At 42.3% G+C, this 14,264-nt stretch overlaps 1 protein-coding gene across 1 annotated transcript in view; it reads right to left on the bottom strand.

Annotated features, from left to right (window-relative positions):
- setd1ba (SET domain containing 1B, histone lysine methyltransferase a) overlaps positions 1-14,264 on the bottom strand; it is a 180,535-nt gene that overhangs the window by 5,600 nt on the left and 160,671 nt on the right. The window contains exons 14-16 of the mRNA XM_069933285.1: positions 8,596-8,759; positions 6,518-6,655; positions 3,645-3,764 (exon numbers count right to left, since the gene is read on the bottom strand). Of these exons, the coding sequence (XP_069789386.1) occupies positions 3,645-3,764; positions 6,518-6,655; positions 8,596-8,759 (422 nt within the window). The remainder of the gene's footprint in view (positions 1-3,644; positions 3,765-6,517; positions 6,656-8,595; positions 8,760-14,264) is intronic.

Consider the following 14,264-nt stretch of genomic DNA (forward strand, 5'->3'; position numbering starts at 1 on the left):
ATATAATAAACACAAGGTTACGCATGATACAGTATAATTGGTTACACAGGTTACATATCACTCCTCAAAATTTAAAAGAATGGGATCCAACATTATCAGATAGATGTAAGAAGGAAATGGGAACAACAATACATGCAATTTAGGGATATACAAAGTGAATATGTTTTGGGAAGATCTAAATCAGATATTAAATAAAATCACAAAAAATAACATACCAAAAAATCCAGAGATCTTTCTTTTAAGTAACATAAGAAGTAATGAATTAGGCCTCAAATTGGATAAAGTGGAAAAAAGATTCATTATGATAGCCTTAGCAGGAGGAAAAAAATGTATAACGTCAGGAGAGCCTGAGAATACAGCAATGGTACATGGAAATGAATAAATGTATTCCACTGGAAAAAAAAATATAACTTAAAAAATAAAGTCACAATGTTTGAACAAATTTGGGAACCATACATGGAACATAACAGAGAGAGCTTGCCTCGGACCTCCACCCCCTAAAATGAAAATGATAAGAAGACAAAACAACTACATTCAGTGTGTAAAAGCAGATGATGCATTTTTCTTGTTTATTTTTCATTGTGTGAAGACATTGTTTTATTGTATTGTATATGTTGAATATTTATTGGTCTTGGAGGGGAGTGGAAAGGTGGGGAGGGAAGGTAGGGGGGAAAAAAGGGAGAAAATGCCACTGTGTATATTTAATGAGAAACGTTTGTATATATTTTGGTTGATATGGTTCACAGTGTAAAAAATTATTAAAAATACATAATGATTATATCTGATTGCACCGCCTCTTCTGGCAGTGTGTTCCAGATATTAACCACTCTGTGTAAAGCAAATCTCTCGTCATATCCTTTCCTCTCACCCTAAAGCTGTGCTCCATTGTTTTTGATGCAGGTATGAAGCAAAAAAAGGTTATCTACATTATTTATGGCTTTTATAATTTTAGACTGGATTAGCTCACCCCTCAATCTCCTTTGCTCCAGCCCATTCCATGTCTGAAGTCCTGCTTTCCTGGTGAAATCTCCTCTGCACTCTCTCCAGTTCAATTACATCCTGCCTACAGCAGGGCGACCCGAACAGTATACAATACTTCAAGTACTGCCCAACAAGAATTTTTGTAAAGCTGCCACATAATGACCCAACGTTTACATTCTATGCCTCAACTTATGAACAGAAGCATTCCCTTTGCCTTCATCACAGCTCTATTGTTACTGTTTTTTAGGAAGCTCTGGACTTGAACCTCAATTCACCGTCCATGTCCTTCCCCTAGTTTACTCTCCAAAATGCATCACTTCCTACTTCAGAATGAAATTCTATCTGGCCACCCTCAGTGCAACATTCCGTCTGCTGTAGCCTTCCTCATAATTAACAACACCATCACCAATTTGTGTGTCATCCACAAACATTATATTCTATATTCACACATCAAAGTTATTAATATCCATCACAAACAGCAAAATGCCCAGCACTAATCACTGGGGTACACCGCTTGCTGAATCACTGGGGTACACCGCTTGCTGAATCACTGGGTACACTGCTTGCTGAATCACTGGGGTACACCGCTTGCTGAATCACTGGGTACACTGCTTGCTGAATCACTGGGGTACGCCACTTGCTGAATCACTGGGTACACTGCTTGCTGAATCACTGGGGTACGCCACTTGCTGAATCACTGGGGTACGCCACTTGCTGAATCACTGGGGTACGCCACTTGCTGAATCACGGGGGTACGCCACTTGCTGAATCACTGGGGTACACCACTTGCTAAATCACTGGGGTACACCTCTTACTGAATCACTGGGGTACGCCACGCTGAATATGGGGGGGTACGCCACTTACTGAATCACTGGGGTACGCCACTTGCTGAATCACTGGGGTACGCCACTTGCTAAATCACTGGGGTACACCACTTGCTGAATCACGGGGGTACGCCACTTGCTGAATCACGGGGGTACGCCACTTACTGAATCACTGGGGTACACCACTTGCTGAATCACTGGGTACACCACTTGCTGCAAATTTCTAATCAGAAAAGCATCCTTCCACTTGTACCTCCATTACCAAGCTAATTTTGGATCCAATTTGCCAATGTGCCTCAGATCCCATGTACTCAACAATGTCAAACAGAACACACCAACTTTAATGCCACATATGTAAGATTCTACCACAATTACAAGGCCAGTGCATGGCACAAACTTCAAACATTGATGCAGGTCTCATCTGGAAGGTAAATCCATTTACAAACAATCTTCCCCATTGACTCTTTCTCCATCACCAACTCCTCACTGCTACATCCCCCATCATCTGAAGCAAGTAACACATTTTCTTCACAATCTAAACCACAAAGCTTAGTGGGGGGGGGGTTGAAAGAAACTACTGTTGTCTCCGATTATGCCCATAAATAGAATTGTGAAATAGACTATCAATGGAAAAGCTTTACACCAAACCAATGTTTTTACTGCTCACCACAAATCCTGTTCCCTGGCCACTCACTCACCTATTCCTTTACTTGGCCACTTTGTGAGCATGAACCAAGTCAATGAGAATCTAGCTAAGTGACATGATTCCAAAGTAAGCTTCTGGCTGCATCCCCACCATCGCCTGTCTCTGCCTGCTTCTGGTCATCTATTGCTGGAATCTCATCTTAGACTCAATTATTCTGATATTTATCCAGCTGACCTCCTGAATGCACCTGAACGCTTTCCAGATTTCTGCCAGTATCCTGATCACCCTTCACCTTTAGCTTACAGTCTCACAGAGTTTGGTTTTCAAACCATATGTAACCATATATCTATTACATCATAGAAACAGGCCAACTTGGCCCTTCTAGTCTACCAAACACTTTTTCCCACCTAACCCCACTGACCTACACTCAACCCGTAACCTTCCATTCCTTTCCCGTCTATATACATATCCAACTTCACCTTAAATGCTAATATTGAGTCTGCCTCCCCCACTTCGTCTGGAAGGTTGGTCCACACACCCAGCACTCTGAGTAAAGAAGCCTCCCGCATGTTTCCTCTAAACTTTTGTCCCCTAACTCTCAATTCATGTCATCTCACTTGTATCTCCCCCTTTTTTTTTTAAAGGAAAATGCCTCTCCATGACAACTCTATCTATACCCCTCATAATTTTAAATATCTCCATAAAATCCCCCTCTCAACCTTCTGCACTCCAAAGAATAAAGACTTAACTTATTTATCCTTTCCCTATAACTTAGACCCTTTAACCCCGGCAACATTCTAGTAAATCTTCTTTGCACTCTCTCCAATTTGTTGATATCTTTGGTGACCAAAACTGTACACAATATTCCAAGTTTGGCCTCACCAATACCTTGTTCAATTTTGATGTAACATCCCAGCTCCTAGACTCAATGCTCTGATTTATAAAGGCCAACTACCATAAGCTTTCTTCACCATCCTATCTTGTATCAGTTTTATAACTGTTCCCAAACCTTTCCACAGCTACAATCTACATCAGGTGCTGTATACCCAACATTTGTGTTCTCCTTGAATTCTGGTCTTGCACATCTGATCTTAATCGCTCCATCATTGCTGGCTGTGCCTTCAGCTTTTGAATCCCATCCCTGAACAAAGGCGTCACCATAAAGCAAACAATAGGCAGGAAATGTTTGTTACCTGTCGAATGTTTTGTCCAACATATTCAATGACCATCTCATCAGCTGCAATGGGCTCCATAGCAAAAAGTCCCCATTCGTGGATATGACTTTTGGAGAATCTCAGCTTCTTCTTTCGGAACTGCACAGAAATGGGACAAGTTGAAGAAAGATTAGGCTCAACATAAATTATTTAGCCTTCTGTAAGTATCATTTGGTAAAACAGTGTTTACAGAATGTGGAAATATTGTTTACTACCTACCAACAACATTTTAGACATAGAAAATCATACCAATGAAAACGCCTTGATCATTTGTCATTTTTACAATTATGTTTTTCCTTTTCAAATCCGTGTTTTGAGGGAAAGGAACCAGAAATATTGAGAAGCTTCAAAAGGGGCTGAGCAGGATAATACAGACAAAGACTTGGGGGGCTCTATATCAATGCTATTAAGGAATCTCAGCCAAGACAGTGGGGGTATGTAGTGTGGATCGTGGAGGGTCACGTGGCCTCTCCGTCTGGAACCAGGTGAGAATGTGGATCGTGGAGGGTCACATGGCCTCTCCGTCTGGAACCTGGTGAGAATGTGGATCGTGGAGGGTCACGTGACCGCTCGGTCCGGAACCTAGACGGAAGTTCCATCATCTACCATTAAGGTTGGACTCACCCCCCACCCATTACTGCACACCTGACAATTGGCCCTTTTATTCACCCAGACTCTCCAGCTTTCTGTATTATAAAGCCTACCAACCATCCTTCTCTTTGCTTTTCGGTCCTGAGACAAATCCTGTGCTACTGCAGGTCACAAACTGTGGTCAACGGTGTGCACAGGGATTGGGGCTGTTAGATAGCATTGGAGCTGTGCCCAGGTTAGACAAGAAATGGTGGGTAGCGTATTGTAATCTTTGGTTACAAGTCTGTACACAGTTGCTAGTATCAGTAGGTGCTGAGCCTGATGTGACTGATTATAATGGGTTGTGCGATTGAGAGTACTAGTGTGTGTATCCCTGCTGCGATCCCCTTGTGTGTTTTAATAAAAATCCTTCCTGTGTTCAGCTTGTGCCAAGATTATGCAGCTGAGGGATTTTCACCTACGCCGGCCCCACTCAATGACAGCTGCGGGAACTGTATGCATGGATGTTTTAATGTAAAATGTTTCGGTATTGACGGTGCTCTTCCACAGCCCTCACCACTTTACCACCTCACTTCCAATAATCCTTCGTGGGGTCGGTGCTTCGGGAACTGGTTTCTTTTTCCCCTCCATAAAATTTGGCACACATGCAGTCCTGGCTCTCCCAGTGAGTCAGCAGAGGGAGCACACCTGGGCAATGTGGTGCACCTAGTTCAATTAGCACTGGTCCAAGCAATCCTGTGGGAATGCGTGCAGGAACAACATCCTGGCACAAGACAACCAACAGTCTGCAGTCCGGCAATACTGGCACGCCCTGGATGCACGCCTGCCAGGCTGGCCCCTGGCTTCCCACGGCAGTGGTCATGTGGGATGCGTGCCTTCAAATGACGGGGGAGAATACGGTAGGATGGCCACCCTAGCCAAAGAAAGGGGTGTGGTACTTTGGATTAAGGGAAAAGCCAGATGACCTGCTCGCAAATGAAGATGGAACCACTGGTGTTGTTGGTGAGATGTGTTGCACATACATCCTGGGCAAGTCCACGAGACCACATATGAAAGTTAGTGGCGTACAAAAAATAAAACAGATGGGGGCCATTTCCTGTACCACGACACTCCATGGGGAGAACAATGACCCTTTCGGTCTGTGGGCAGTCGGTGGGGCCATTGTCATTTTCCGAAGCAATACCTTCACCCGTCTGTGGTGTCTGTCCCTTTATTCACATTTCTTTTTTTGTAATAATGATTTTATCTTTTTTAATGCTTGGCAAATGGTGTGACTTCCAAGTGGTGGAATGTATTGTGGATTGTGGAAGGCCATGTTACCTCTCCGGCTGGAGCCTAGTTGGAAGTTGCATCACCTGCCAATCAAGGTTGGAATCCGCCGACCCATTAGCGTACACCTGACCATTGGCCCCTTTAAATCACTTAGTGATTACCTGGACCAGACCCTTCAGCTTACTGTACAATAAAGTCCACTATGTGGAATATCTCTTTTTCTTCGGTCCTGAGACAAATCCTGGTCCAGTCCAGGTCGTGAACTGTGGAGAACGCTGGAGAAGTTGTTGGTAAGGTATGCACTAAATAGGGATCGGGGCTGTTTGATAGCATAGGAGCCATGCGCACGTTAGACAAGGAATGGCAGGTAGCATATCGTAACCCTTGGTTGTTATGTCAGTATGAAATTGCTAGTATCGGTGGTGTTCAGTTTGATATGACTTATTATACTGTGTTTTGTGATTAGTGTGTGCTAACCCTTTGGCGATCCCCTTGCGTGTTTTATTAAAGATCTTTCCACACAACAGGGTATTAGATAGGGAATGTATTTGAGGAAAGGGGATGGTTGGAAGGGTTTCTGATAGCATGCGATATAATTTTTAATCATACAGTGAAAATAGATTTTTCTGCTTAAACCTGCAGGTTACGAGCCTGGGAACAATATTAGACCAAGACCCAGAGGATATTCCCAAGAAACCATACCCGAGCAAAATAACTCAAGGTCTTCAGGAGAAAGAAGAAAAGAAAACTGAATACTGTTCATTATCTTGTGTGATTCAAACATCAGGATAGATTTTCCATGCAGTTGGCTACTCATAATTTCTGCAAATAATTCAAGTAGCTTAAATAAATTAACACAAGAACAAAGCCAGTCCTGTCTTAATAAGAATGAGCACATCTAGTGACAGAAAAATTGCTGATGTATTTGAACTGCTGGATAAGGAAAACAAAACTTTAGAATCAGAATAAGTGGAACTGCAACCACAAACCTTCAGCTGATTAAATTTAAGGAGATCGCTGTCAGCAGGTAAGCCCCCCATGAAGGACGACAGGAGTCGGCGCTGTTCTGATCGCCGTTCGGAGCCTGCTCGAGTGGAAGCATGAGGCTGGGCTGGAATACTCATCCCCTGTGCGAAACATTATTGATATTTAAGTCTTTTTGCTACCGCCGGCATTAAATCATGTACATCATCTTTTTATTGCCCATACATCAAATGTGAAAAGGTTTGATAATTAGTTTACTAATACGTTTTCCAGGTCATTTTATAATATTGTAAAGTTGCACCATAATGTCCAACAATCACATGCTATGCTCTGACATGCCTTCTTTACCACCCTATCTACCTGTGATAACACATACACCAGTGGTTCTCAACCTTTTTCCCTTTTCGCTCACGTACCACTTTGAGTAATCCCTTTGCTATCGGTGCTCTGTGATTAGTAAGGGATCGCTTAAGGTGGTACGTGAGTGGGAAGGGAAGGTTGAGAACCACTACTCTGGGCCCAATTGTTACTGAAATATGTTTTGCTTAAGAAAAACCATCATTGGCCTGTTTCCTTTGGAGCTATGAAACTGTGCACATAACGAGTCAATTGGGTACGATTAAAACAGCGGTTTTCAACCTTTTTCTTTCCACCCATGTACCACCTAAAGCAATCCCTTGCTAATCACAGAGCACCTATGGCATAGGGAATACTTAAAGTGGTATGTGAGTGGAAAGAAAAAGGTTGAGAACCACTGACTTTCAGGGAGCTTTCGATTTAAACCTCAAGACCCCTCTGTTCATTCATCCTTTAAGGCCCAAGCATTTACTGCACATGACCTACCCCTACTTGACTTCAAAAATGCACATCCTCAATTTAATCCTTGTTGGCATTAAATTCCTTCTGTCAATCTCTGCTCATCTTTCCATCTACTCTACATCCTGCTATAGCATTCCACAGTTGTCCACATTGTCTTGTGGTTGTAGAAATATCCCCATCTTCCTTCTTGTTCCTTTTCCTATCTAGATCTAATGGTCGAGGTAAATGATTACTGTCTCAGGATACAAGAATAAGACCCTGAAACCATTGAGCAACTGTATTATCCTGCGCTGGAATTAGAAGAGTAGTTGTAAAGAATGAACAACGAGGAACACTGGCTCAACAAATCACGTGAGGAGGAACGTGACTAATCACAAGTGAGAGAGGAATGCTCCCTGACACTCAGCAACAGAGATCATCATTGCTCATTTGTAACACTGGTTAATTATTTCTCACAGAATACACAATTTCTTTCTACAATACCCCATATTCCTTGGTTACAACATGCATCATTAAAAGACACAATTACAAACAAAACTACATAAAAACATGCAAGCTTCATAACACTCAGCTCACTGGAATGGATGTTTTTACATAATCACTCAGGCAGCTTTACTTGAGAATCAAGCCTAAATTATATTTACTCAGAAAAATACAAGGCCTGTCATGGGTCCCAGTTTCTTTGGTCCAATAAGTAATATCCAGTAAACATCACACTGGTAACATGTTGTGAATGGGATTAGGGGAGCAGGTTATTTAAGCTCTACTGCTGTCCATTATGAAGTTTCGTAAACTTATTTTTTTTCTCTCAATAAATTTTTTTTTAAAGACATAGGAAAACCAAACAATCCACACCAAAATATAAACAAGGAACTGAAAAATCTCTAAAAGCACTAGATTTCTAGCCACACGATAGCACAATTCGGGCTTCAGAAAAAAAGTGCAAAGTTATCTTTTTGCCATTGACCCAAATGATTGCAGAACAATTTATTCTTTTAGTCCCATCTTTACATTGCATCATTTTAGTCAGCATAGCTTTGATATATCTAACCTTCCCACATCTAAATAGAAGTACAAAATGGTTGATAACCACCCTTCATCCACATAGAATGACAGACACACTGACATGAGTTTTAAAGTGGCTTCAGAATTCAATATTATCTGGCCATTCATGCTCCCCAAAAATGCATCACACGAACATTTAGTCATCAGAATCCCAATTTCAAATATATCCTACGACATCCTTTCTGAACGGCAATCTTACTTGTGTGTCCGCTGGTGGCTCATCAGCTAATGTGCCACTGATGTTGAGGTATTTGGCTTTGTCCTTCTTACTGATTTTGTAATAACCTTCACTGCGGGCACAACCTGTAACGTGCTCTCTCATTCCATCTTCCTTTTTCTTCTTCTTAACAGTGGAAGTATTGGTATGTGCAAAATGTTAAGGAAATTTTTTAACTTGTTTCTTGATACATCAAATTGAGGTAACTTTTATAACCAAAATAGTGCACTTAAAACAGAGAGCTTGACCCACAATCTCCTTTCATAATTAAAAAATAAAGATCAAATAATAGTGAAGTAAAAAAATGATTGAAACAAGCAATTTCCTTTGAAAGTCGTTAAAACATATTTAGGATTGCTCAACAAGAATATTATTTTTGTACTCTACTGGACGGCAGTTAGCACAACGCTGTTGCAGCAAACTGTGGTCCGAATCCCACACTTTCTGGAAGGAGCTTGTACATTGTCCCTGTATCTGTATGGGTTTCCTCCGGCTGCTTCAATTTCATCCCATCGTTCAAAACGTACTGCGGGGGTTGTAGGTCAATTGGGTGTAATTGGGTGGCATGGGCTCATGGACTGAAAGAGCCTGTTTCGGTGGTGGTATGTCTAAATGGATAATTATATTAGAAAAATTTTAAAGTGTAAAATGTTCCACAATATGTTCATTAAAAGTTAGAGAATATCTTTATTTTTATATACAGTAAAATTTCCATGATCTGGAATTCATTCAACTGGAAACAAACAACTGGCAAACCCCGCCCCCCACTCCCGGGTGGAAATAAGTAAATAAATAAATAGAACAAAATAATTCTGGGCAGATGGGCCTTGCTGAGACTTCATTGGACATGTGCAGGTTTGGCTCACTGAACGTGCAATGTCCCTTAATGCGCAAGCATTCTTTTCGCTGTCACCATTTGTATGGAGATGAGCTGGGTTGTCAGCACAGGAAGGTATGTCAAGGGGGATGAGTCAGGTGGTGCCGAAGGCCTGACAGGGACACTGGCATGGAGGTGAGTCGGGTGGTGTTGGGGGCCTGACAGGGACACTTGTTTGGAGATGAGTCGGGTGGTGTTGGGGGCCTGACCGGGACACTTGTGTGGAGGTGAGTCAGGTTGTGCTGAGGGCCTGACCAGGACACCAGAATGAAGAGCCGGTTGATGCTGCTCATTGTTGGGGCAACTCTCCCAAAGTCTCTCACTATCTCTGCCTAGTAAGAATGTTTATTTTGATAAGTATTAGGTATATTAGTAAGGCTTTGTCTGTAAACTTGAGGGAGGGTTTAATTATGACAGTGGCACAGTTAACATCGTGGCTAGCGCAACACTGTACAGCCCCAGCAACCGGTTTTCGAATTTAAATTTTGTAAGTCACGGGAATTACTTGATTAAAGTGAATTTTACATAGTTAGACTACAAAATTGATTTTTTTCCCCAAATTACTTGACATTTTGCACTGTCTTTTGTCTTTTAAACAATGTATTCTTAATGCAAGTGTATTTTTAGGCATCGGAAAGTGAGTCTCAGTCAACCAGAAAATTTGCATTTCTGGCATCCACGATCCCCATAGGTGCTGGATGATGGAGGTTTTACTATATTAGGGAAGTTTGAGGGGGAAAATATCACCTAACTCAATGGTTTTCAACCTTTTTCTTTCCACTCACATACCGCTTTAAGTATTCCCTATGCCATCGGTGCTCTGTGACTAGTAAGGGATTGCTTAAGGTGGTATGTGGATGGAAAGAAAGTTTGAAAACCACTGTTTTTAATTGTACCTAATTGACTCATTATGTGCAGTTTCATAAACCCAAAGGAAATGGGCCAATGACAATTTTTCAAGCAAAATGTTTCAGTAACAATTGGGTCTAGAGCAGTGATTCTCAACCTTCCCTTCCCACTCACACACCACCTTAAACAATCCCTTACTAATAACAGAGCACCTATGGCCTAGGGATTACTTCAAGTGGTATGTGAGTGGACAGCATCGAGTCCACGCTGCTGAAGATCCAGCTGCGCTGGATGGGTCACGTCTCCAGAATGGAGGACCATCGCCTTCCCAAGATCGTGTTATATGGCGAGCTCTCCACTGGCCACCGTGACAGAGGTGCACCAAAGAAAAGGTACAAGGACTGCCTAAAGAAATCTCTTGGTGCCTGCCACATTGACCACCGCCAGTGGGCTGATAACGCCTCAAACCGTGCATCTTGGCGCCTCACAGTTTGGCGGGCAGCAACCTCCTTTGAAGAAGACCGCAGAGCCCACCTCACTGACAAAAGGCAAAGGAGGAAAAACCCAACACCAAACCCCAACCAACCAATTTTCCCCTGCAACCGCTGCAATCGTGTCTGCCTGTCCCGCATCGGACTTGTCAGCCACAAACGAGCCTGCAGCTGACGTGGACTTTTTACCCCCTCCATAAATCTTCGTCCGCGAAGCCAAGCCAAAGATGTGAGTGGAACAAAAATGGTTGAGAACCACTGACCTACCTCATTACACTAACTGAAAAATCAAGTGACACTTCTGTTTTTTTTTAAATACAAGGGTTTCTGTATTTCTCTTTGATTATATATCTGATACTTAGCAGTGTGTCAAGCCATGACAGTGTACCTGGTGGAGTACTGCAAATCTGTGCCAACCAACTAGCTGGAGTGTTCACAGACATTTTCAACCTCTCACTATTGCAGTCAGAGGTTCCCACCAGCTTCAAAGGGGCATCAATCATCTCGGTACCCAAGAAGAATAGTGTGAGCTGCCTCAACTCTAACTTCTACTGTGATGAAATGCTTCGAGAGGGTGGTCATGGCCAGAATTAACTTGTACCCAAGTAAAGATCTGGACCAACGGCAATTCGCCTATCGTCACAATCGCTCCACGACAGATGCAATATCGCTGGCTCTCCACTCAGCTCTGGATCACCTCGAAAACAGCAATTCATACATATGGCTTCTCTTCATTGACTACAACTCAACCTTCAATACTATTATTCCCTCAGTGCTGGTCAAAAAGTTACAAATTCTAGGCCTCTGTACCCACCCCACCCCCCCCCACCCCTGTCGCAACAGGATCCTTGACTTTCCCATCAGAAGACCACAGTTAGTACAAATTGGAAACAACATCTCCTCCTCCTCCTCACTGATCATCAACACAGGTGCACCCCAAGGATGCGTGCTTTGCCCAATGCTCTACTCATTATACACCCATGACTGTGTGGTCAGACACAATTCGAATACTATCTACAAGTTTTCCGATGACACCACAGTTATCGACAGAATCACATGAGAAAGCATAGAGGAGGGAGAAAGATCAGCTCATTGAGTGGTGTAACATTAACAACCTTGTTCTCAAAGTCATCAAAACTAAGGAGATGATTGTGGACTTCAGGAGGAAGTCAGGGGAACGTGATCCAGTCCTCATCAAGGGCTCAGTAGAGGAGAGGGTCAAGAAATTTCTGGGTGTCAACATCTCCGAGGACCTGTCCTGGAGCCTCCATGTTGATGCAATCGCAAAGAAGGCCCGCCAGCGGCTATACTTTGTGAGGTGTCTGAGGAAATTCGGTATGTCACCGAAGACTCAAACTTCTACAGGTGTAACCGTGGAGGGCATTCTGGCTCATTGCATCACTGCCTGATATGGAGGCGCCAACTCTCAGGACAAGAATAAACTCTAGAGGGTTGTTAACTCAGCCCGCGACATCAGAGGGACCAGACCTCACTCCATCAAGAACATCTACGAGGCGGTCTTAAAAAAGCAGCCTCTATCCTCAAAGACCCCCAGCTCCCAGCCCACGCCCTCTTCACTTTGCTACCATTGGGGAAAAGGTACAAGAGTCTAAAGACAAAGTTTAAAAAGTCTAAAGACAAAGCACAAGGACAGCTTCTTCCCTGCTGCCATCATATTCCTGAATAATCAATGAATCAAAGATACTGCCTCACTTTTCATGCACTGTTCTTTGTTATTATTTTTCTATTTTATTTTAATTTTTATATTAATGCTATAAGATGGTTATAATATGAATGTTTGCACTATGACGCTGCCACAGAACACTGAATTTTGTGACTTGTTCATGACAATAAACCCTAATTCTGATTCTGAGTACATTGGAGAGTGGAAGTGTGATCTTTGTTGGCCTCAGAGAGAATCTTTGATCTAGCACCCAAGTCATTGTAGATTGGAGGAGGAGAGGTGGAATGTAGACTTTGTGTCATTGTAGGTGGGTACTTTTGCTGCAACACTAAATGATGTATGTTCAAATGCATGCTATACTGAATGCAACTTCCCCAGAGGACATAGGTTTATGGTGAGGGAGGAGGAAGGATTTAAAAGGGTCCTGAAAGGCAACTTTTTCAACACAGAGGGTGGAGGGTACATGGAATGAACTGCAAGAGAAAGTGACGGAGCTGAGCACAATTGCAATGTTTAAAAGACATTTAGAGAAGTATATCAATAACAAAGGATTGGAGGGATATGGGACGTGCAGTCAAATCAGATGAGCTCAGATGGGCAACTTGGTGGGTATGGATGAGTTAGGCCAAAGAGCCTGTGTCCATGCTGTATAGTTCTATGATTCCATAAAAGGTCTCTGGAAACATTAAATTATTTTTTAGATTAGACATAGAGTACTGTAACAGGTCAATTCAGCCCTTAGAGTCTGTGCTGCCCATTTTACACCCCAATTAACCTACACCCCAGTACCTTTTTGAAGGGTGGGGGGGGGGGGAAACCCACGTGGACACGGGGAGATTGTACAAACTCCTTATAGACAGCGGTGGATTCGAACCCAGGTCTGGTCCCGATCGGCGGTGCTGTAAAGGTGTTACGTTAAACACTGCGCCAACTGCGCTGCCCAACTTTGCTTCCTGGAAACACAAAGCTATATTGCTGAAATGTTCACTACTTATCTTCAGACTTCATCACTTCTACTCTATTCTATTCCCGCCTCATGTAATAAAACATGTTTAGATTTACAGACTATCAAAATAAGTGATAACAAATGGATTTTTGTTTGCTTCCAAAAATCCATCAACCTATTTAAAACCAACTCAAATTAGAGTGAGAGATGAGAGAGGGGAACAATCGTGTGAGGATTACAATGTGGTACAGTTTGTAAACTTCGCAATATGAAGTGCCAAAAGCGCAGGCTGTTGTGTAATCTCTGAAATTTAGCCAGTAACTTCTTTTGAATACAAATTTCATCTCCATCTTTTCTTCAGTTCACTTTCAAATGTTTTTGTCTATAATTGAGAGATAACTATTATTTTGAATTTGCTCTGAGAAATATGGCAGAAATATTGGATGGAGGAATGTGTCTTCTAGCTTTGAATTTTAATCTACATTTTGAGGCAAGTATGCGGTGGAGATTGCTTCTTGGCCTTTTGGGTAAGATTAAGTGTAAAGTATGCAGTGGAGATCGCTTCTTGGCCTTTTGGGTAAGATTAAGTGTGAAGTATGCGGCAGAGATCGCTTCTTGGCCTTTTGGGTAAGATTAAGTGTGAAGTATGCAGTGGAGGGTTTCAAATAAGACAATTAACAAAAGAATCAAATAATACAAATGACAATTGAATAGATAATTATGAAACAGCAAATGTTTCATTTGCTCAAAATATACTTTGATCAGTTTGAATCATTTGATTGATCCTTTTGTGGCAGTGAAAAG

Source organism: Narcine bancroftii, chromosome 4 (genome assembly GCF_036971445.1).
Source record: "Narcine bancroftii isolate sNarBan1 chromosome 4, sNarBan1.hap1, whole genome shotgun sequence".
Lineage (NCBI taxonomy): Eukaryota > Metazoa > Chordata > Chondrichthyes > Torpediniformes > Narcinidae > Narcine > Narcine bancroftii.